Source organism: Poecilia latipinna, unplaced genomic scaffold (genome assembly GCF_001443285.1).
Source record: "Poecilia latipinna isolate Pla-1442-1.1 unplaced genomic scaffold, P_latipinna-1.0 Scaffold769, whole genome shotgun sequence".
NCBI classification, from domain to species: domain Eukaryota; kingdom Metazoa; phylum Chordata; class Actinopteri; order Cyprinodontiformes; family Poeciliidae; genus Poecilia; species Poecilia latipinna.
This window is the reverse complement of record NW_015113385.1, coordinates 179,418-202,579: the sequence shown is the minus strand read 5'-3', so window position 1 is coordinate 202,579 and position 23,162 is coordinate 179,418. Positions and strand designations below refer to the sequence as shown.

Sequence of the window (23,162 nt, the reverse complement as noted above, 5' to 3'; positions counted from 1 at the left end):
AACAACAACATAATAATAATAATTAGTGTCTTCACTAAACGTTGTCCTCATGAACACAGGCTTAGCTGAATGCACAGCTAAACACTTCTAATCAAAATCTAAAGAACAGACCAATGTGTTGAGTTGGATTTCATGACACTGTTGACAGAACCAGAAATAAATCCAATAAAAAATGTTGTGTCAACATGCGGTAGAATAAAACACAGCAGTAATGCCACATATCCACCACACATCAACACAGTGTTTCTCTGCTTAGTGAAACATGAACTTATGTTAATTTAGAAACATTTGGAATCAAAATGTCACAGAAAACATGCAGCTTATGGGCTAAGTCATTCAAATTCAATTTAAACAAGAAAATATCTAACTCTTCCAACAAATAAAACTTCAATCAAGTTGCTTCAATGATAACCTTCAATATTACTTATAAGCAATGATGTTTTTCAACTTGTGAAGGCTTGTATCAGCTTGGCTAACATGTTTGACGTCTTGCCTGGTTCTGGTCTCCTCCGACCTCAACGTCCCCTCAGATCAAGGCTCTGGTCGCTGCAGCTGACCCTTGACCTGAGTTTGTCTTTTCATCGGTGGTTTCCTCTGGCTGGATCACGGTCTGACCCAGGCAGGTTTACACAGGAGACGTATTCCAGGACAGCAGTCGGCCCTGTTAGCGTGGCCTTTTCTCCAGATTCTTCATGGACCTGAGCACCCAGGGTTTCTGTGAATTCACACAGACATGGCGCTGCTTTACGGTTACAAAACTGAAAGAAAAGAAATGTACATCATTTTGGGGGGTTTTTCTTCCTAAGAAGAAAAAATAATACAGTCATAAACTTTAGTTTTAACAGTGAAGTCAGAAATGAAGCAGAGGAAATTTTGTATCCATAAGAAGGACAGGAACCCAGCCGGCGGTACTTACATGAGTCCCTGGGTGGGGCACTGAGGACCAGTAGTGAAATATGAAGAAATGTGCTTCAGGGATATAGGTTTTTCGTAATTTCTGGTGCAGCAGAGATAAGGATGATTTCTATCTGAAAACAAGACCGTTGCATTGGTAAAAATATGACCAAATAAATAGTCATTTCCTGCTGCAGGTCTGAAATGGTTGATGTTCTGCTCTTTAGGACAAGGACAGTTTGAGTGATTTTCTTTCCCCATTCACTGCAAACATTACATGGAATCCTTAAAACATTAATTTTATTTGAACTATTCTTCTGTCATGTACTTATTGCACTAACTCTGTTTTCTATTGGTCGACAACAGCCGTATTGTAATCATATGCAAACGTATTTCCTCAAACCAAGTCTCCTGTGGTTCAGTTCTGATTGATCTGATCCAATCCTTTGTTTGATTGGGTTGATGTGATTTTTCATCTACAGTATCATAAATAGGAAATGGACAGATCAGTATTTTTAAATAAATGAGGTCATAAGGCCAGAGCCTACAGTGGCATATTATACATAAAAAAGAGTGGTCATTTTTTGCCAAAAAGCTCAAACATTTTGGGATTATCTCAGAAATTTTCTAGGAAAAACAAAAACAAAGCTTGAAAAGTCAAAAATTTGCAAAAATAATAATAATAAAAAAATTACAAAAATCAGACATTTTGAGATTAAGCTTAGATTTCTTTCCTAGAAAAAATATTTCTCAGCTCCAAAAGTTAAAAATTTTGTTAGATAAACTCAGAAATTTTGAGATGAATCTGATAAATTTCCCCTGAAAATGTGAGACTTATCTCAGAAATGTTCCAGAAAAATCTTGCAAAAGTTTAAAATGTTAGAATTTTGAAAAATAGTAAAATTGTCAAAAGCCTAACATTCTTGATTTTCTACTCTCTTTTTTTCTATCTACAACGGCCTAATAAGCCGTAAGAACCTGTAATATTGTCCAAACATAATACTTCCTATCACCAACAGGTGGCAGTGTGAGCATTTCCAAAGTTTTCTTGTTGGCCTCCCGAACAGGAGAACATAATTCATCCACTGTTTGAGCCCAGCAGAGGTAAAAACAAAGGCCATGTTTCACGTTGAATCAGAAATATAGTCATAACATTTATTTATACCAAAACTCTGCTTGGATGAAAACTTGCTGGAGTAAAAACTCACTTCCTGTTCCAGGTCTTGGAGGACCGAGGGTGAGTTTCTGCTGGTTGACGTTGACCTTCTGAATTTTATTAGTTGTTGGAATCTTTGTAACAAGATCAGCTTCAGAGCTGCAGCTGAACTCTGGTGGTGAAGTCAGTCTCTGTTCATGAAGAGTAAACATAGTAGGTCTGTACAAATCACTGAAAAACAAAAAAACAAAAAAGCTTGTCTAAACAGTCACATAATACATAATTCATAGACCACAGACCATACTTAGAGTCACCAGTTAACCTAATGAAGGTCCTAAGAAAAAAAATAATCAAAATATTTCTGAAAATTATTGGACAACATGCTGTTTAAGCTACAAGTTCTTTAGTGGGTAGAAATCCTTCTGGCCACTCTGTCTCCATAAAGCATCAGGTTTTATCAGTAGGATGGTAAATAGGCATAGATTATCACAGCATGTTAGGGCCATTGTAGATAGAAAAAAGGAGAAATACATTTCTACCCCTTCCACACACTCCTCCTCAGATATAGAGGTAAATCTCAGAAATTTTCTAGAAAATAGTTGAAAATTTTTGAGTCAGAAATTTTGTACTTTTTGAAATTCCTTGTTCTTCCCAGAAAATGTTTGCATTTTTTGACGTTGGATAACTGTGAGTGAAACCGATTCTACTGTTGGTTTTTTCAAAGTCATTCATTTATTTTCCGCAGAAGAAGAAAGTTCACCAATAAACACTAGAAATATATTTTTGTTTGGATGAAGGACTCAGAATAAACCAAAAATATTCTTACCAGAAAAAAACAAAAGGCTGCCTTCTGTTTTAATCTTAGGAGGCTAGAGACTATTACTGCACTTCTACATATTAACTTCTTCTACTCAAAATTCAAAAATGTTCCTCACATTTCATCAGCATCAGGATCAGGAGCTGCAGATGTTGGAAACTTGTCACCTGAGTTGGATTCTTCATGTTGAGTTTTCTTTCCATTCACTGCAAATAATGCATGGATTGAATGTTGAACTATATATGTAGTTATATAAAGCTGTTCACATAAACACAAAGTTTCATGTTTGAACTCGTTTTTTTCCACACAACTCAATATTTTATCACATTTAGACACATTATACCCACAAACCTCAGTGGGATTCCAGAAAATAGCGGTATTCGTACTGAGATAAAAACAAATCAGATATAATAATTAGGAAACTGGATAAAATGCAGCATAAATGTAATGAAAAGAAATGCACAAAAAATTCAGATTTTTTTTTCCGTGTCAACACCTAAAAAAAAGGTCACAAATAATTTCCATTCCCTCTCGGCTATAAACCACTTGGAGTTTATCAATCAAATGAATCACATTAAAGTTTGGCAAAAAACTTCAGAGAATGGAATATTTTTTTCTACTGTGCTACATGTAAAATACTTAGAAGATTCATATTTCCTGACACACATATGGACTATTTTTCGCATTTTATTGTGTCCAAAATGGGAAATAATTTTATGTATTCTAAGAGAAACATCAAGAACATTGAGATCTTCAGATCTCAAACCAAGCCATCTACGTCTCACCAGGACGTTCTGTGACGGTGCTGATGTCTCCATCTGGACCGCTGACTGAAGGTCCAGCTGATGTCCACTTCCTGTCAGAGTCTGGCTGAAGGCAGAACTCCATCATGAACGTCTCATCAGAGCTGCTGATGCTTCTCCTCTGCACAAACACTGAGAGACACAAAACCGGTTACAGAGCAGGTCACAAGGTCACATCCACTCATGCTGAATACTGTAACTATCCTAAATTAATGACCCAAGTCATTTTTTTCCTAAAAGTTATTTTATTTTATTTCTTTTTTTTTTGCCAAAGTCACTTTTGTCAAAAACAAAGCTAAAACTCAAAACAAGATTCTGGAATGGCATTGAATTGGACTCAAATTAAGATGCATCGACCATCCTTAAGCATTAAGTCTGTGGCAGGAAACCAACTAATTTAAAAGAACGTGAACCAGCAGATACTCTGACTTGTACAACCAAACTATACTTTGTTTTTGGAAACTATACTGGAGGACTAAAATACTGTTCTGAAAAAAGAACGGCTTATTAAAATCATTAAAAGACTGAAAGTGATGACATTCATGTTCTTAATGAGTGGATGTCAAGCTTCCACCAAAATACGTGGAACAAAAGAAGTCACTGTAGAGCATTTACTATAAATGAGATCTTACAAAGGAAAAACAGACAGGAAGTCTGACAGATCAGTTCAAACTAATCTCACATCAGCAGCATCAATTTAAAGTTTTCTCTCCTTTAGCTGGTCTTACCTGAGAAGTCCAGATCTGGAGTTAAGAAGAAGGAGATCCAGACGACATTCAGCAGAACCACACTGATCCAAACTACCTGCTGCATGATTTGATCTGCTGCTGATCTCTGACTTCACTCAGTCAGTGAAGAAGACAGACTGTAAACATTATAGATTAGCGCTACAGGATGAACCACAAAGTTAGATAGTTTAGACGGGTTCACCTCTGTGCTGCCATGGTGACCATTTTTAGATCCAACCACAAACCTAACAGCGGACATTTTGCTTAAGGTGTAATGTGGTGATGCACCCGAGACGGTTGGTTCAAACCACATAGACTGCTTGAAGCAGAACATATAGAAACATTCATGAACTGTCATCTGGCATATAGATATCAGCTACATTAACATGTTTTTCTTTTGACATTTAAAGTTGCACCTCTGATGATATGTATAATCATTTGTATTCATTTGGACATTTTGTTCAACACTTCAAGTTCTGTTTAAAGTTTTAGCAAAATCATTTATTTGAAATTTTCATTTCACTGCTTCCTTCTTTGCCTAAATTTGAACATAATAATGTCTTCAAATGCCACACACATAAACTTGTCTTTAAGTTTCCTTTATAATAATCAAAAATCAAAGCCATTTGACAAAACTTTTATTGATGGAAAACAAAACCGAAGAAAATGCATAATTTTTTCATTCGTGGATAAAACTCATCTGGTTACAATCCCTGCTCTAGGATAGTTGTACAAAATTTACAAAACATTTTTTTAGACAAATAAACAATTATTTTAACTTTAAAACAAAATCTTTGATTGCTTGGACCAGATTATTCTGATACCAAAATCATGATCACTTTAAATGTTCTTCACATGATCTGATAAAGCAGGACATGGTGACGTTCCTCTATGGGGCCTTTTTCTCTAGAAAATTAATAATCGTCTTCACCCATTGTTCCTCTGGATCCGCACAGAGGTGTTTCGCTGTTTTTGTTATTAAACTGAAAGAAAAGAAATGCACATGTTCAGCTTTTTACCACCACATTAAAACTCAACTTTCAATTCCATACGAGTAAATCTAAGATTTTCTCACCCAGCTTGCAGTTACTTACACAGCTGCACTTGTGGGGCACAGAGGATCAGTCATGTGAAACGAAGCGATCTCTCTTATGTCGACTGGGTTTTTGCAAACCTGGAAGCAGCACTCAATCGGACCAGTTCCATCTGAAAACCAGACCGCGGTACTGCTGAATGTCTGAGTACATACTCACTTTCTGCTGCCATAGAAACCGAAATTGTCCAAACACAGTATTTCTTTTCACCAGTAGGTGGCAGTGTGAAACAAATATTTCATAAGCAGCAGTAAAAATATAAATCTGGGTTTCACCTGGAAACTCAAAGCAAAAAAAAAAAAAAAAACATAAAACACCTGTTTCAAAGCCTCAGAAATATTAATAGTTATTGATCACATAAATGTGCAAATTTGAATTACAAAAATACATTTCCTTAATGGAAACAGGTCAATTTGAGCTAAACTAATATTTTTCTTCATAAAAATGTTCTGGTGCTACGATGAGGTGGTGATTCAGCTGTATCAAAATGAGTGTATTTTGAAGGAAAAAAACTGCAATAAAAACACTTTTGTCATCACATGATCAACAATCAGATGTTACTACTGGAGGAAACGACAAAAGAAGAGAACAGGAAGTGGTCAGAGGATGATGGTGCTGCGTGTTTTTTAATGACTTGTCACTTGAACAAACTTATTCTCATGTGATTTTAATTGATTCTCAGTTAATGGAAACGCTGCAATAATGAAATTGAGTTTTTTTTTTTTTTTGACAGTAGCAGGACATCAACAACGTTTTGCGGACATTTGTAACAGGAACGCAGCTAGTGTGTTTTAAACAACGAGCACCAACAGAACCTGAATCCCTGTCTTTAAAGTTTCAGTTCAGCCTCAGAGATTTGAACTTTGACATCTGTGCTTAGATGAAAACCTGCTGCAGCAAAAACTCACTTTCTGGCTCTGTGCCGAGTGGACTGAGGGTGGTGTTGACCTTCTGATGTCGTGGAGTTGTTGGAATCTTCAAAGCGAGGTTAACGTCAGAGTGATGCCTCAGCATCGGGGATGAGCTGACCTCAGACTGAGTGGACAGAGTCGGTCCATCCAAATCCCTGAGAAATAAAACTACTTTCTAATTAGTGACTCTGATATAGAAAAAACATATTTGAATTAGCTTATTTTAATTGATTAGTGATTACAAAGTTAATAAACACTTGTTTTCAGGAGCTTTTGACAAATAAGTTGGTTTGTTGTCCGTTTTATAATTCTGTTTTTATTTTGTTATTGTCTCGGATTTATCAGTCCCTGTACAGCAGTTTGGGTAAACATGTTGTTGTTAAATGTACTTTATAAATAAAACAGACTGGAATAGTTACAGTCACTGCTGTAAGATAAATGTCCAAACATTCCACATTAAATGAAAGAAAAATCAATGATTATAATCAAAACCTTTGATTAATTTAAGTAGAATAATGCGGCTACCATAATCATGATCATTTTTGACACATTCATTGCACTAAACTGACCTTGTCTGCAGAAAATCAATAATCCTTTTCACCCAGGGTTCCTTTGGATCCACGCAGAGATGTTGTGCCTTTTTTGTTATCAAACTGAAAGAAAAGAAATGCAAATTAATTCAGTTTTTTTCTCTCAAATGAATAAAATTAAACATAAACGTTTAGCTTTAACAGTTAACAGGGCAGTATTATGTGTTTTCTGGGCACATAGTGTCATTTTATAGTTCATCCAAGTAGCTGTTACCTTCAGTTGTTCCAAGTTGTTATTTATATATAAAATAGGACTTAAAAATTTGTAATTAAGCGTCTTGAAATTGGGCCCCTGTCTCTTTAAAAGCTCCTGCTCTTTCTGACACTCCGCCTTCAGGAAGTTGTCACAACATGGCTCCTCTATTAACCCTTTGACAACGTTTTTACCAGTGTTGCACTGAGAAGTAACACCTAAAATGAGCTCAGCAGATCCACCAGGCATCTGCTAACTGCTGCTGGCTAGTCTGAAGGAGCTGAGTGGGGGAGGGGCCGCTCTGTGAGGTGGAATCTTGGAAACTGCAGCTCAGAGGAGGAGTTTCAGCTTGAAGGCAGGGCTAGGTCCACCCATGTGCTTTCCACAGCTAAATGGTTGCCATGGAGATTAAAGGATTTCTCAAACATGCATGAAAGAATCAAAGCAACACTCCAGGTACATTTTTGATGAGGGAATAACATTATAACATGATGTTACGCTCACAAAAGTGGATTTTACGTAATACCCCTTTAACACCGCAGTGAAACAGAGCTAATTTTGTGCGTATTCTACCAGGAGTGACAGAAACCCAACTTGCAGTACTTACATGGCTGCATTCATGGGGCAGCAGGAATCAGTCACCTCAAATGAAGCGATAAGCTTCTCATTCACTGGTCCTTTCATTAACACAAAGCAGCAGTCATCAGGAAACGCTAGACCTGAAAACAAAACCATGGCATCGGTGAAAGTCTGAGTAAAAACACAGTTCTACTGCAGGTCTGAAAGGGTTAAAGCTGACTTGTCCTCTGATTGGGTAGAGCGATAATCATGTCGATGTTACGTTTTTAGAACAACAGCCTGAGCAATATTCTCATTTATTACAAAAACTGCACAGAGCAATTTGACTTTGCAGAAACTGCTGAAAGTAGGATTTAGTGTTGACTTTGGAGAAAATCCCTGAATCACCCATTTTATTTTAATTAAAGGATACTTGTGGGCTTTCTTTATTGCCAAAGAATTGTATAATTTAGAGCTGTACCAATAAAATGAATTTGCAAGTAAAGCAAATTTACATGGTTATAGATGTAACTGTATGTAACTGTGTGTTTAGCATAGCTTGTTGCTGAAACAGAAAAGAGGCTGCAGTGACTTGAACCGATCAGCTCCACAGTCAGTAAACACTCACTCATTTGTCTGACAGTAGGGAGTAGTTCCTGCTGGACGGGTCGGCTGATGTCCATCCTCTGATTTCTGGGAGTTGTTTGAATCTTTGTAACAAGATTAGAGCTGGAGTTCAATCCTGCTGGTGAAGTCAGTCTCTGTTCATGAACAGATACAGTCGGTTCAGCCAAGCTGCTGAAAAATAAAACAATTTCTTTTTTATATTTGCCAAATCTCCTATTTGACAAATACAACATAGAATGGTTAGGGTGGTTAGATTTATCAATAATGATCAATTACCAATTAGAATGATCAATAATTAGAGTCATTAATTAACCCAATCAAGGTTTTATGGACTAAAAATAATCAAAATACTTCAGAGTTCACTAAAAAAAAAAAACACAAAATCTTACCAAGTATTTTTGTTTCATTTCTATTTCAAAAACTTTAGTAGATTTCAAAAAAGATGAAACTAACTAACAAGTAACTTTTCTGTGAGATATAAGACCTGGTTTCAACTCAATAATTCCTTAATATTGATTTTTTAAAAGGTGTGTGTCCCACTAAAAATGTCTTATTATTTCAGTAATAAGACATTTTTCCCATGTTATAAATGAAATAATCTATCAGAGGGACTAGTACTTGTTCATTATTATTATTATTATTATTATTATTATTATTATTATTATTATTATTTTATCAATATTAAGGCATTATTGATTTAAGCCAAGCTTCTAGATCTTTCTGAAAACTGACTTGTCACTTTTGCACTAGAAACTAGATGGAAACTCCTGGTGAGGTTCTGTGATTTTGCAGTGTAATTCAGATGAAATGCAGTTTAACAGGTAAAAATCCTTCAGGCTCGTCTTTGTCTCCGTAAAACACCAGCTTCTGTTTTCTTAAAAGGATGGTACCATGTATGTAACTATGACTGTGTATCAGGCCCATAATAAATAAAAAAGGAGTAAATTTAAAAATCATAAAATTTCCAAAAGTCGTTTCCTTCCTTCCCAGCAGTGACTCTCTACCTCAGAGCAGTAAGAGCTGTTCACTAACTCACATGTCGCAATTTCAGAAAGATTAAAAACAGTTTAAAATGAATAAAAACAATCAATCCTAAATGTAAACAGTTGATTTATTGGGTCTGGTTCTTGGTTGGTGTGTTAAAATGTTGCTCACATTTCATCAGGATCAGGAGCTGCAGATGTTGGAAACTTGTCATCAGGGCTGGATTTTGGAGTTTGTGTTTTCTTCCCATTCACTGTAAATAATGCATGAACTGGATGTTGAACTATATGTAATTATATGTTTCTTTCAGAATTACAAAAATCAATAAATACATAAATACTGTTACTGTGATTATTTATTCATATAAATAATGAATAAATAATCCATAAAATAAACAAGAGTTTCCATTAAATGAATACAAAAAAAGTGTTATCCTTCACTCTTCCTTTTTTCCATTTCTGTCACATTTCACGGTTTCAATGTCACAAGCATACATTTATGAAAAGTATTTTTTTTTGTTTACACCAAATCTATGACATCTCTGTTTGGATGGAAACCTGCTGGAGGAAAAACTCACTTCCTGGTCCTGGACTGAGTGGACTGAGGGTGATTTTGTGCTGTCTGGGTCGGTTGATGGTGACCTTCTGATTTCTAGTAGTTGTTGGAATCTTTGTAACAGGATCAGCTTCAGAGCTGGAGCTGAACTCTGGTGGTGAAGTCAGTCTCTGTTCATCAGTAGATACAGTCGGTCCATTCAAATCACTGAAAAATAAAACAACAAAAAAGTTTATCTACACACAATCAATTTACATAATGAGTAGGAAGGTTGTTTGTTGGAGTTATTCAGTGATTAGTTACCAATTAACCTGATTAACAGCCCAAGTCTAAAAGTAATCAAAACATTCATTCATGCATGTTTGAGGGATGCAGAGCGCCTCCTATTGACCCAAAGCTGCTAAGCAGAGCAATGTGCACCGTGATGTGAACTCATGCAGCCGATAGAAATACAGAGACCTGTTGAGGAAAAGCTGTTACCATGGAGACATATTAAAATCCTAAACAGTTCATCTCCCATCTGTTAGCTAAAGTCTCTGCTCAAAGACCGACACAAACTACTAACTGCAGACTTTATTCATCTCAGATGTGACATATGTGTCAAACCGTACAGCTCTGTGGTTTACAATGTCTTTAAATGACGATATATTGTTTTTCAGACAATATTAAACTATGTCAGTAACGTCCGTTTTCGCAAACACTGCACTAGCATAAGAAGAAGGTTCCACATGACGACTCAGATTAAACTAGCTTACATCTTTGTGTTCATAAATGGGTTCAAGGTCAGTTTCTGTTGATGCATCACAGTTAGAAAAGACATAAAGGTTTAATTACTCACATCTGATCAGGATCAGGAGCTGCAGATGTTGGAAACTTGTCACCTGAGTTGGATTCTTCATGTTGAGTTTTCTTTCTATTCACTGCAAATTATGCATGGATTGAATGTTGAACTATATATGTAGTTATATAAAAATATATTCTCAGGAACATGTACAGCCAGTACCTCATTACTATTTTGTTTCAAATATAACTCAGAATTTCATCTCATTTTGCCACTTTGCTCAAATAGACCTCAATAGATTTAATTGGGATTCCACAAAACAGCTGTATTTGTACCGAGACTAAAAATAATCCAAAATGGAGAATAATTTTATGTTTTAGTTTTCTGACAGAAACATCAAGAACATTGAGATCTTCAGATCTCAAACCAAGCCGTCTACGTCTCACCAGGACGTTCTGTGACGGTGCTGATGTCTCCATCTGGACCGCTGACTGAAGGTCCAGCTGATGTCCACTTCCTGTCAGAGTCTGGCTGAAGGCAGAACTCCATCATGAACGTCTCATCAGAGCTGCTGATGCTTCTCCTCTGCACAAACACTGAGAGACACAAAACCGGTTACAGAGCAGGTCACAAGGTCACATCCACTCATGTTGCATATTAATGTTGGAACTGATCTATTTGAACCGATGCCTCTGTGTGGATCTGGATGTACCACATTTCACAATTCCACAAATAGGTTCAAATGTATCCAAGTAAACATCAAAAGCAAAAGAACATTTGATGTTGGGTTTAGCTGGTCTTACCTGAGAAGTCCAGATCTGGAGTTAAGAAGAAGGAGATCCAGACGACATTCAGCAGAACCACACTGATCCAAACTACCTGCTGCATGATTTGATCTGCTGCTGATCTCTGACTTCACTCAGTCAGTGAAGAAGACAGACTGTAAACATTATAGATTAGCGCTACAGGATGAACCACAGCTCAGCATGGTTACGATGGTTTCATGTCTCTCTGCAGCCATGATGAACATATTGATGAAACCACAAACCTAACAGGAGACATTCTGCTTAATACGTGATTATGTGACACAACAGGCACAGCTGGTTGCAACTTACTGAAGTTGAACTTTGGCCTCTGCTCTTCTGTCTATCAGTCAGGTTTATCTAAAAAGCTTTAAGAAGTAACATCTGACATGTTTGGCTTCACTTAAATCTGAAAATTTGTCGGTTAAGAAAGGAAAGGCAGGGCACTGGTAAGAGGGATGGGAATGCTTTTTTAAGTGTGCCAGTTAGAAAGTTATAAATGCAGGAAGTCATAATGCTGGCAGGAAGAGCATTCGGCTGATCCTGATTGGCTGGCTGCATTACCACTAAGGTAGATGAAGTAGAGAATGTGAGGAACAGATCGCTCAGATCTGTGTCCAGATAATCTGAACTGATCATGGAATTTGTCAAAAGGAGATTTATTTGGGACAGGAACCAGTTTCCTCATCTTACAGTCAAACCAACATGGTGTCATATTGTTGACGCATCGTTGCATGAAATATTTTCTCGTTGCTTTTTCTCTGCTGAACTGAACCCTGGCTTTGAGAAGCAGTGAGTTTCTACAGATGCCTGCCTAGAAGAGGCAACTCTCTAACACAAACTTTTCATTCTTTAAAATATTTTATTTTTATTATTATTAAAACAGAGATAATTTTTAACATTTTGTTCTGGAGTTGGACTCTCTGGTTTGTGTGCATCCTCCTGAGCTGAGTTCAGAACACGATGTTTTTATGAAGCAGTGAGAAACGCCTGCACTGAAACAGCTCTACCTCAGCTTGGTGAGTTCTGACCACAAACAAAACTGTCAGACAAATTTCACTAGATTTCAGCTGACTGATGTAGAGAAAAAATATTTAAGGCGGTGGGATCTTCTGTTAAGCTAAGCTTAACCTCTGTGGTTGTATTCAGGTCAGGTCAAGTTTACCTGAACAGCCCATTTCAGCAGCAAGGCCAATGATTTACATGTTAAAAACACAATAATCAATCAAAAAATGTGTATCGTAGTCATGGTAACTAGTCTTGTCAGATAAATGTGAACTAAAGTATAAAAGTTTCTATCATTACTAGAAAATATGAAGTCATTTATTATAAAACTAACAATTTCTACACAAGCGGCTCAGACACACTAACTTATATACATACGCTGCCCCCTGCTGGTAAAAAGACGTACTTCAGCCACTATTTGTGACATTATTTGCAGTTCAGCTCAATTCAAGTGTTAAAATAAAGCCAAACAAGAATAGAAGGATTTAAGCTTGCTTGTGCACATGATTATGTTACAATTTCACAAAATTTGATTAATGTATTACAAAGTGTTTAATATTTCACGGCCACGCAGCAGGAAACGACTCATGATAAACATGTTATAATGAGGTTGATTAGACGCGTTATTCTGGTCAAATCAATCAAATGTTTCCATCTGTGTGAAGTCTTCTGTCCCAGTTACTGCAGAAAAAATCTCATGCGTCTGCAAAATAGAAAAAAAAGATGAAAACTACAATATTTATAGGTTCAACAAGCTTTGTCGTGTATTTAACTTCTCCACTGCTGCCGTTTTTGCCTCTGTTTTTACCAGTAGCCGTTACTAACAGTAAATCCTTTGTGCTTTAAAGCACCATGAGTTTCTCTCTATCAGGAGTCTTGCGTTAGGTTTGTGCATTTAATTAATAACCAGGTATTCTACGTATATTTCTCTGAAATCATTGCTACAAACTGTAACAATCCTCATGCTGTTTATAAAGCAAATGTTATCGCTGAAGTTTTAACACATGCAGTAGTAAATCTACCTGACTCCTTAGTTCATTTGATTTTCAGACCAATCTCCAAACTTCCTTTTCTTTCTAAAATCTTAAAGATAATTATGTTTTTTTTTATATACAAACACTTTTTTAAATGAGAATGACATTCCTGAAATCTTTTAGTTTAGTTTTAAACTCTGAAACAGCAAAAATGTTACCCCTTCATCACCTCTTCCTTACTTGGTACCACAGGGTCCGATTCTGGGACCAGTTTCTAGACATCACTGGTCGATTCATCTAAAGGCTTCGTGGGTCAGAGATGAAGGTTTTGAAGTTTGATTCTTGAGGTTTACTGCTAGATTTCATTCATCATTAATCCCAGTCCATTCAGTTTATTTATATTGAACCAATTCACAACAAATGTCATAGGAAGATATTTTACATGTCAAATAAATTTCATTCATATTGAGAAATATAAAATCAAATCAACCTCATAAAACAGAGTGAAAATCAAATTGATACGTTTAAATTCTGTCTTAGTTATGAGGCCTAATAATGTTTTTTTGTTTGACTTTAGGAAAAATTGTAAAATCCAACATGAAATCATGCAGCAAATGGCAAATACAAAGATATAAACACAAATATATACACGTCCTTTTAGTCTTGTCAAATTTCTATCTATCTTATGTCAGAGTCACAGATGTTTTACATGTGGTAGAGAATTTTTACTTCATGCCTTTGACATGCATTTTGGTCTAACCACCTCTCCATTTCCTCTGAAATCTTCACTCTGCCTAATCAAGTGGAAAGTTTCACCGTCACAGAAGTTGTTCAGTCATTGCATAACCACAAAAACCCAGACTTTTCTGGGTTTTGACAGAAGCTCTGACAGATTTTTTTTCATGTTTGGGTTTCAATAAAGGCAGCACTGCAGCCCGCCGTTTGTTCAAACGATCCAGAGCGTCTCTATCGTCACTCACAGACGAACATCTGGTCATCATGAAGGCTGTTAACATCCTCCTGCTCTGCGTCCTGGGAGCAGCTCTGCTGTCCTCGGTCCTCTGCAACAGTAAGTTCACCTGGAGACGAAGCTTTTCCAATCAGCTGATGTCAGTCTAACGGTCTGATTTTTAGGTGGAAGTACTCCGGTCGACTGCTGCTTTAATTTCTTCAAAAACCAAATGAACAAAAGTCTCTTCTCTTCATATTACAAGACTGATAACCGCTGTTCACTGAGTGGAATCGTGTAAGTACTGCAAGCTGGACTCCTGTTGTCCTCTGTTTGTTTAACTTTGTTTTACTTCTGTAAAATGTGAAGCTCGTTGGTGAGTCTCTTTTTATTCGTCTTCGTTTCAGTTTAATAACAAAAAAAGGACGCCCCATCTGTGCGGATGCAAAGCAGCCCTGGGTGAAGAAGATTACTGACTTTCTGGAGAAAAAGTCCCGTTAAAGGATCTGCCTGTCCTGCTTCATCAGATCACATGAAGCCCAATGTAACACGTGTGGCAGAGTGATTATGATTTTGGCATTAGATTTTGGTTCAAGTAATCATCGTTTATGCTAAAATTTATTTTGAAAGCTTTGTACGACACCTGCTATCCTACAGAATTGACTGAATTGGTGTTTTTGATTGTTGTTTTTTCCCCTTTTTTTGTTTTTCTATTCTATTTTTCTCTAGTCAAACACAATGCTTGTGTTGTTGGGTGCTTTCTTTTACTTGATTTTATTCTAAAATAAATGTAACTTTTGTCAAATGGTTCTGATTTTTGAATCTTAATAATGAAGCTTTAAGCAAGGCAGGTTTAACAGCAGCGTTGATTTATTGTAGTTATAGTTTTATTATCAATTTACAACTTATTTAGAAAACCTGTATATAAAACTTATGTTACTAAATTTTATTTCTGTGATTTTTTTTTCTTAAAGTAACAGTCAGTCCCTGAACAGATTTTCTTAGTTAACTCTTACCAGCAGGGGGCGAAAAGAATACATTTTGCTCTTAGATTGAAGATGTATTCAAACTTAAAACATCATTGTACATGTTAGTTTTTACTTCATGCTTTTAATGTCAGAAGGGCAGTACTAAATAAAATCAACTTTATTTAGCTTTACATCATAATATGATGTTATTATTTAACCAGAAACATACCTGGAGAGTTGCTTTGATTCTCTGGTGCATGTTTGAGAAATCCTCCAATCTCCTCCGACTCCTGCTTTTCCCGCGCGTCGTTCACTTGTGGACGCAAAAGGCGCGCGGATCGCTGTAGCACGTAACTGTGAAAGTGACAGACGTATCTAAGTATTTACGCTGCTGTGCCCAAAGCTATCAGTGTTAAGTTTACATATATTCACAGTACAAAAATATCCATTCAGAATATAAAAACACACACAAAAACTTCGTATATCGTTTGCGATAAGCCCACTAGTTATTAGGTGACAATTTAGCTGAGTAAATATAAAATATCTGCTCGATATATGAACATATCGCTTAATTTACCGAAATGCTCAGTCGTGTTCGGACATGTCCGCTCCCGCTTCCACCGCCGGCTCGTCTCGCCGCTCTACCAGCGGACCGGGCGGAGCTGGGTCGCCATGCCGAGAGGGAACGTCTGTCTCTGGGGCGCCTTGTTTCAAACTCCCGCTGGTTTTCAGCAGTGAGCTGAAAGCAGAAATAATTCAATCAGCCTTTACCTAATGTTAATGTTTGGTAGCATTTGTATATTATGGCCTACAGATAAATTGATTAAAACTTTGTTCACAAAGTTATTGTTAGTGTAATGTGTTAAAAGTTTTACTATTAAGCTTAAAATGGTGAGTCAAATTAAAACATAAAATAAGAACATTTCAACTAAAAGATTATAAGCCATCATAAATATATAAAGGGGGAAGTACTGTTATTTGCTGTGGAGAATGCTTGAATTTAATCACTCTTAAGTTTAAGATTAATTTAGGTTTTTGTCTTTTCTGATTGTTAGATTTTGCAGTTGTTAATCCAGGATCTTCAGGAAAACTAACCGAAAACTGGAACAAACTGTACAGAGTTTAGCAGAACTACAGTGACCTGAATAATCCGTTGTCAGCAACATTCTACATTAAACCCATTTCATGTGTGTGTGGAGTCATGATAAACATTTCTGGGTACAACCACAAACCCAACAGGATACGTTCTGCTCGATGTGTGACTTTGTGTTGCAGCAGGGACAGCTTGTTGCACCTCAAATTTCCTTAATAGGAAATTAATCATAATCAGAAAGATGAAAAGAAGAGCAAACATTCATGTACATTTAGGATTATGCAGTCACACATTTAGTTGAGGCTAAGAAGAGGTAAACCTTACCACCACTCATGTCAACATAACAGTTAATGTTAATAAGTTTATTCATATCAATGTTGCAACAGATGTACTCTGCATGTTCCTTCTTGGTCAGAAAGATCATCAGCTGTTATTCATATTTCTGAAAATCAGGTTGAAGCCTCCACATTCTTCTGATACTTTTAATACATTCGTTTCGCTCTTGCCATTTCTTTTTGCTGATTTATTCTGTATTATGTGTAAATTGTGAAGTACTTTCATCAAATGTTTATGTTTTCAAATGTGTTATCCAAATAAATTTAACATGAACATCTAGCTAATGTTAAATAAAAAAAAAACTTCATTTGAAAGTATACAAGTATCTCATGTCTATATTTGTAGTCAGTGTTTGTTAAAAGTTAATGCAGAAATGCAGGCCTCTGAAAAATTCAGCTAAAGAGGAAGCTGAGGGGGAGACATTTTTTTGTGAGTTTTCATGTGGGTCATAAAACACATAGGTAAAAACACATGTATGTATATATAGCTTGACTCGGTTTAGTGGTTAAAGACACCTAAAACAATCTGTCATGGTTCAGAAAAGTGCGTAGTGACAACCCAACTGCAGAAAACATCTAGAAATGATGACGAAAAGTCATTTTGATGTACAAACTAGAATAAATCAGCCTTGTCTGTCAAGTTTGTACAAGCAAACAAGGAATTTGAATGTTCAACATTTGTTGCCGTCACAGAAAACTTTCATCTTATGCTGCCGTTCGTCAAGCCTGTAACTTGCTGCTATGAACTAGGCTACGCTCTGCAGGAAAGAGACTTTTAGGTCAAAATAGTTAGCTTAATCTGCGTTATGTTACATTAACACATTAATATTTTCAGATTAATCACATGAGGTAACACGTCACAGTTGACATATAAATATGGTATTGATCTGGGAACTCTGACTGTTAAATGTTCATCAGTTTGTGTCCAGGATGTGTGGGGTTTCCAGAGATGTTAGCGGCCCTTTTCCTAACCCTAATCACATCCTGGATGGAGGGAAGGTCAGCCCTGATGCTCGTCTCTGGACAGTTCTGTGGATGTTTTCCATCTGGATATTCTTCTGAACGGTTCTGTGTGAGAACCAGCTCAGGTCCTGAGAAAGGCTGGATAGTAGGAACAGGAAGTGACCCAGAGTAGACACAGAGTGACCAGGAACTCCTTCCTTCTTTTTACAAGTCTGGCACATTTTTAAATATTTTGATCTTGATAAAGGCAGCGCTATAGTATGCTGTTTTTTTAAAGGCCCACACCGTCAGCTGAGGTGTTGCTCTCTATCATCGCTATCAGAGGAACATCTGTTGCCCCTTCTGGAGCAGAATAAAAAAACATATCAATAGATGGGACATTGTCTCAGATATACATCTGCCTCTTGTAACTCTGCGTAAGTGGCTGAAATTATTTCTTTCTCTCTCTCTATTGAAGCTTGAAAACTTGCCTCAGGACAGTCATGACATTCTCTATGGATTCATGTTCTACATTTGGAGTTGTGCGTTTTTTTTGTTGTTGTTCTTTGGAAAAGAAGATTCTGCTGTAAAAGATGCAGCCATACATCAAACACAACTCTGTTTTTTTTTCTTTACCAAAAGGCAAAAAAGGGCTAAAAACCAACTCAAATCATTAAGTAAATAAAGGTTTAAATATATTCCTTTCTGCTTTTTTCAACCTTTTTCTTTTTTCTTTTGGAATCAGAAGTTTTACACTTAACTTTTTTACTTCTTGCTGTTGAGGTGCATTTTGGTCCAACCACAGCAGCATTTCCTCTGTCATCTACTCTTTCTAATGAAGTGGAAAGTTTCACCATCACAGCAGCATTCTGTCATCGAGTAACCACCAACACCTCCTCTTTCTTTTGATACCTCCACCCATTTTTAAAATATTTTAATATTTATAAAGGTTGCACTGCAGCCCACTGTTGGTTCATAAGACCCAGAGTGTCTCCACCATCACTCACAGAGGAACATCTGGTCATCATGAAGGCTGTTAACATCTTCCTGCTCTGCATCCTGGGAGCTGCTCTGCTGTCCACAGTCCTCTGCAACTGTAAGTTCACCTGGAGACGATTTTCTGATCAGCTGATGTTACATTCAATTCATTCTTTTTGGGTTTTTTTTGTTGTGCTTTCTTATGCAATGACAATAAAAGGAATTCTGATTCTGATTCAATTCCAATTCAAGATTACTTAATTGACCACAAAGGGAAACTAAACGTTATAACTCATGTTCATTCAACATTCCCCATTAACTAACTGTGTCATTTTCAGATGGAATTAATCCCGATAAATGCTGCTTTGAATTCTTCAAAAACCCCGTGAAGAAAAATCTCATCTCTTCATATAACTACACTGATCATCGCTGTGCCATTAGAGCAGTCATGTAAGTATTGCTAACTGAGTTTGAAATCAAAATTCATTTATTACTTTTATCCCTCTTTTGAGAAATATGTCTTTTCTTTCAGTTTAAAAACAAGAAAAGGACGCGACATCTGTGTGAATCCAAACCAGCTCTGGGTGAAGAATCTTATTGACTTTCTGGACATGAAGTCCTTTTAAAGGAGCTGCCAGTAAAACTGTCCAGTAAAACACATTCTGTAAAGCAATCATGTTTTCAGTATCAGAATTATTCAGTTTGAAATAATCAAAGATTTTGCCTTTAAATGTAATCATTGTTGATGTATCATTTATTTTGGAAACTTTGTACATTAACTACATCAGTGACTGGAACCATTTTTTATTTCTGTTGATTTTATGTTTTCTTTTCTTATTATTCTGTTTTCATAATTTTCTCTAATCAAATACAAAATCATCAAAAATGTTTCCTTTGGTTGCTTTTGTTCAAAAATAAACCTGACATATCAAATGGTTCTGAGTTTTTAATCTTTTTTTAAAGGTTGTTTTTTGGTCATTTATTTGAAAGTGCTAATACCTGAAAGTAGGTAAAGAAAGAGAAGGAAGACATGCAGCAAAGGCTACCAGACCGGGCATCAAACCTGTGCCGGCCACATCAAGGACTAAGGCCTCCTTACGTGGGTTGTGTTTAACCCCTGCATCACCACAGCATCCCTAAGTTTTTAGCAGTGTTGTGGTCAAGACCACCTAACCCGAGACCAAGACAAGACCAAGACCAGAGCGTATCGAGACCGAGACAAGACCAAGACCAGAGCGTATCGAGACCGAGACAAGACCAAGACCAGCGGCCCGCGCTACATGACACAATAAAATGTAAAATATGATCGAAATTGCTTCTCAAAATAATCTGAAAGATCCATATTCCCATAAAAACACCTAGATATTAAATACTTAATACATTTTACCAATATTAAATATTCCATCTCTGTGCTACAATGCGTGGTGGTCTCGTGCCATCCCTAAAAAGATAACGCCGTGGGCGTTTGCCCATATTGCTCATATAAGAAACCACCACTGTTGCACCATTAAACGGATGCTGATCTGACAGAACACCGTCAGCAATTGAGGCAATGCCCTGACGGTAAATAACGCTCAACCATGAACACTGACCAAGGAGCAACAAGCAAGAATTAACCAAACAGAAGGCGCTCATCGTGACTGTTTTCACTCTCTATCCCAGTACATGAAGCCAGGTAGTCTGACATCATGGCAGGCTACCATTACAGCTGCCACTTTGAACAAAAACAATCAAAGAGCAGTGTGCATGCTCTGCGTGCTTTTTGGTTCTTGTGTTTTAGTTATTTGTTAATTTAAATATCAACGTACATAATAAAATAAAATAATGATGCAGTGTACACAGAGCATTACAAGAACAAAGAACGGGTGTTCTGTCAGGTCAGAACACGGTGTTCTGTCAGATCAGCATACGTTGTCAGATAGTCGTACGCTTAGCTCAGACATGCATACGCTGTCATTACCATATAATTTTATTTAATCAGAAACATAGAATCATGACGTAGATCATCATACACTTTGTTATTAACAGTTGTATGGCATCCTGACTTAGCGGTTAAGTGAGTTTTACACGGGTGTGTGTTGTAGTTGACTCCAGCTGCAGCCAGACCTGCTTTAAATACACTTTGAAACCATGACAACACATGTACATCTATATAGCTATCATTGAAAACAATTTAATGACTTATGTTCATCATAACTTGCTTCGTATGGTGAACTGACAACTCCTCTGATGGTCGGATTTCTTAATGCTTAATGCATGTATGCTATCCTGACAGCGTATGGCTATCTGATAGAACGGCTCTCCGTGAGCGACACTCCAGTCCTATCTAATAAGTAAAGAGCCGTGGAGAAGAATCGACTGTTTCTGAATGTCACCTCACTATATTGCAGACTTTTGGACACAGCGTTGTCCCATACTTGCGACAAGTCAGTCAACACCTCCGCACAATNTCTGCTTTGCTTCCATCTTTGTGCTACAATCCGTGGTGGTCTCGTGCCATCCCTAAAAAGATAATTCCCTGGGTGTTTGCCCATATTGGTCATGTCAGAAACCATCACTATCTGCATTATTAAACATAGCAATTGAGGCAATGCCCTGACGGTAAATAACCCTCAGCTATGAACACTGACCAAGGAGCAACAAGCAAGAAGTAACCAAGCACAAGGCGCTCACCGTGACTGTTCTCACCCTCTCTCCTGCTACATGAAGCCAGGTAGTCCGACACCATGGCAGACATTACAGCTGCCACTTTTAACGAAAACAATCAAAGAGCAATGTGCATGCTCTGTGTGCTCTTTTGTTCTTGTGTTTTATTTATTTGTTAATTAAAAAAATATCAGTGTACATAATTACATAAAATAATGATAGCTACTGCAGTGTACGCAGAGCATTACAAGAAAAAAGAATGGCTCTCAGTGACACTCTAGACCTATTTTCTAAGTAAAGAGCCGTTCAGAAGAATCGGACTGTTCCTGAATGCCACATTACTATATTGCGGACTTTTGGACACAGCGTTATCCCATATATGCAACAAGTCAGTCAACACCTCCGTACAATAATTAAGTGCAGTGAGAACTTTTTTTCATCACAAATGCTTATGTGTCTCTGTACAGCTAGCTTTCCTAACATCACGTCAATGGAGCTTACCTTTCTTTGAGCTACTTTTCCAAGTGAAAGCAAAGCGATGTTTAGTTATTTGTGGCCTTCGGATTTATTATGATTTATGCAGCGCTATTCTATTACTGACGACTAGACAGACATCTTCTGCTGCTCAGAGGAAACCACTGCGCATGTCTCAGAGTGCAGCGTGCGAGTGAAAGGTGGGGATGGGAGGGGGTAGTAACAGAAACGCGGTTATTGCTTGGATTTTAATCGGTGCGTTTTGCATCCACTGAAAACAACGATGTTAACAAATAAACTGGACAGTATTAAGGAAGATTTCTATGAATTAGTTAATTTTGGAAAAAGTTTGGCTCTCTCTCTTCCTTGGATCCCAGGTCCTCCCAGCGACGGCCACGTGTAGTCACTCAGAAGAAAACAGCAATGCATGTTGACGTCACAGAATTACAGAGTTTAATCCAATATAAGACAATGCATAAACTTACAACAGAAACTGCAGAACAACAGAGACATACATTCATTTACCTGACATAAATGGAAAGAAGGAAAGAAAGAAAGGCAAAGACGTGCAAAGACATCTTTGGAGAATTGCAAGAGCAAAATCTGATTTGTTACTCTGTAGAAAGTTTTATCTTCTTTTCTTTAATTTATTCAAATAAGGCATATCTTTGCTCATCCAACCAGGAGCTATCTCTGACCCTTTATCTGAAGCCAGGAACCCCTGCCGTGTTTACGGCTTTTCACAGATGAGTGTGAAAAGCTAGAACTTCTACTGTATTGTTTTCCAACACAGACAAAAGGCAGTTCAAACGATCCTAGCAAACCATCTGCTGTAACTACAGGTAACATAAAGGTCAATGGGCCAGAATACGTTACTGATTTCAAAACCACAAATAGGCCATTTGAATCAAGACAAGTTTTAAAACTAGCATATTCCAAATTTATTTTCTCAACAACAGTATTAGTGATACTTTCACAGTTGCAGTTTTGACTGGTCTGGAAATAAAATGCCGAGTCCTCAGCACCCAAGACCGAGACAAGACCGAGACCAAATGCGGTCGAGTCCGAGATGTGACCGAGACCAGCAAAAAATGGTCTCGAGACCAAGACCGATCTCGAGTACTACAACACTGCTACATCCCACTACTGGGAATGCTCCATACCAGTGACGTGCGGGCAGGGGAGGCATCATGGAAAAATAATATATAATAATAAAATCATTTATATTGCTATTTTCACCCTGTGGTTTGTACTATTTTTTACTTATCTTAACGAATTCTGATTATTTTTTTCTTCAAAATGGC

At 37.1% G+C, this 23,162-nt stretch overlaps 2 protein-coding genes across 4 annotated transcripts; one reads left to right on the top strand and one right to left on the bottom strand.

Moving 5' to 3' along the window:
* Positions 1-5,071: 5,071 nt before the first annotated feature.
* Positions 5,072-11,960, bottom strand: LOC106955800 (uncharacterized). Its single transcript, XM_015046187.1, has 11 exons — positions 11,495-11,960; positions 11,138-11,287; positions 10,749-10,830; positions 9,933-10,117; positions 9,527-9,608; positions 8,373-8,542; positions 7,794-7,905; positions 6,973-7,056; positions 6,401-6,558; positions 5,493-5,604; positions 5,072-5,381 (listed from the first exon to the last, which is right to left on the bottom strand). Exons 1-11 carry the CDS (start codon positions 11,577-11,579, stop codon positions 5,288-5,290), a joined length of 1,314 nt encoding a protein of 437 aa, XP_014901673.1. The 5' UTR covers positions 11,580-11,960; the 3' UTR covers positions 5,072-5,287.
* A 2,230-nt stretch (positions 11,961-14,190) lies between these two features.
* On the top strand, positions 14,191-19,607 carry LOC106955797 (eotaxin-like). 3 transcript variants are annotated; one of them, XM_015046183.1, is made up of 3 exons: positions 14,191-14,542; positions 19,077-19,188; positions 19,271-19,607. In XM_015046183.1, exons 1-3 carry the CDS (start codon positions 14,473-14,475, stop codon positions 19,362-19,364), a joined length of 276 nt encoding a protein of 91 aa, XP_014901669.1. In that variant the 5' UTR covers positions 14,191-14,472; the 3' UTR covers positions 19,365-19,607. The 3 variants fall into 3 exon arrangements, with proteins under 3 accessions (XP_014901669.1, XP_014901667.1, XP_014901668.1); XM_015046181.1 differs by lacking the exons at positions 19,077-19,188; positions 19,271-19,607 and adding exons at positions 14,608-14,719; positions 14,830-15,221 and having other exon boundaries at positions 14,197-14,542; XM_015046182.1 differs by lacking the exon at positions 14,191-14,542 and adding an exon at positions 18,733-18,856.
* Positions 19,608-23,162: the final 3,555 nt, after the last annotated feature.

Bases quoted from the DNA above. Each gene is read 5' to 3' on its own strand.
- LOC106955800 (XM_015046187.1), bottom strand. From the start codon at position 11,579: ATGCAGCAGGTAGTTTGGATCAGTGTGGTTCTGCTGAATGTCGTCTGG. The intron at 8,543-9,526 runs GTGAGCAACATT...TTTATTTTTCAG, and splicing joins GCTCCTGATCCTGATGAAAT to CAGCTTGGCTGAACCGACTG. The intron at 6,559-6,972 runs GTCAGTTTAGTG...TTTATTTCTCAG, and splicing joins ATTGATTTTCTGCAGACAAG to GGATTTGGATGGACCGACTC.
- LOC106955797 (XM_015046183.1), top strand. From the start codon at position 14,473: ATGAAGGCTGTTAACATCCTCCTGCTCTGCGTCCTGGGAGCAGCTCTG. The intron at 14,543-19,076 runs GTAAGTTCACCT...TGTCATTTTCAG, and splicing joins GTCCTCGGTCCTCTGCAACA to ATGGAATTAATCCCGATAAA. The intron at 19,189-19,270 runs GTAAGTATTGCT...CTTTTCTTTCAG, and splicing joins TGTGCCATTAGAGCAGTCAT to TTTAAAAACAAGAAAAGGAC.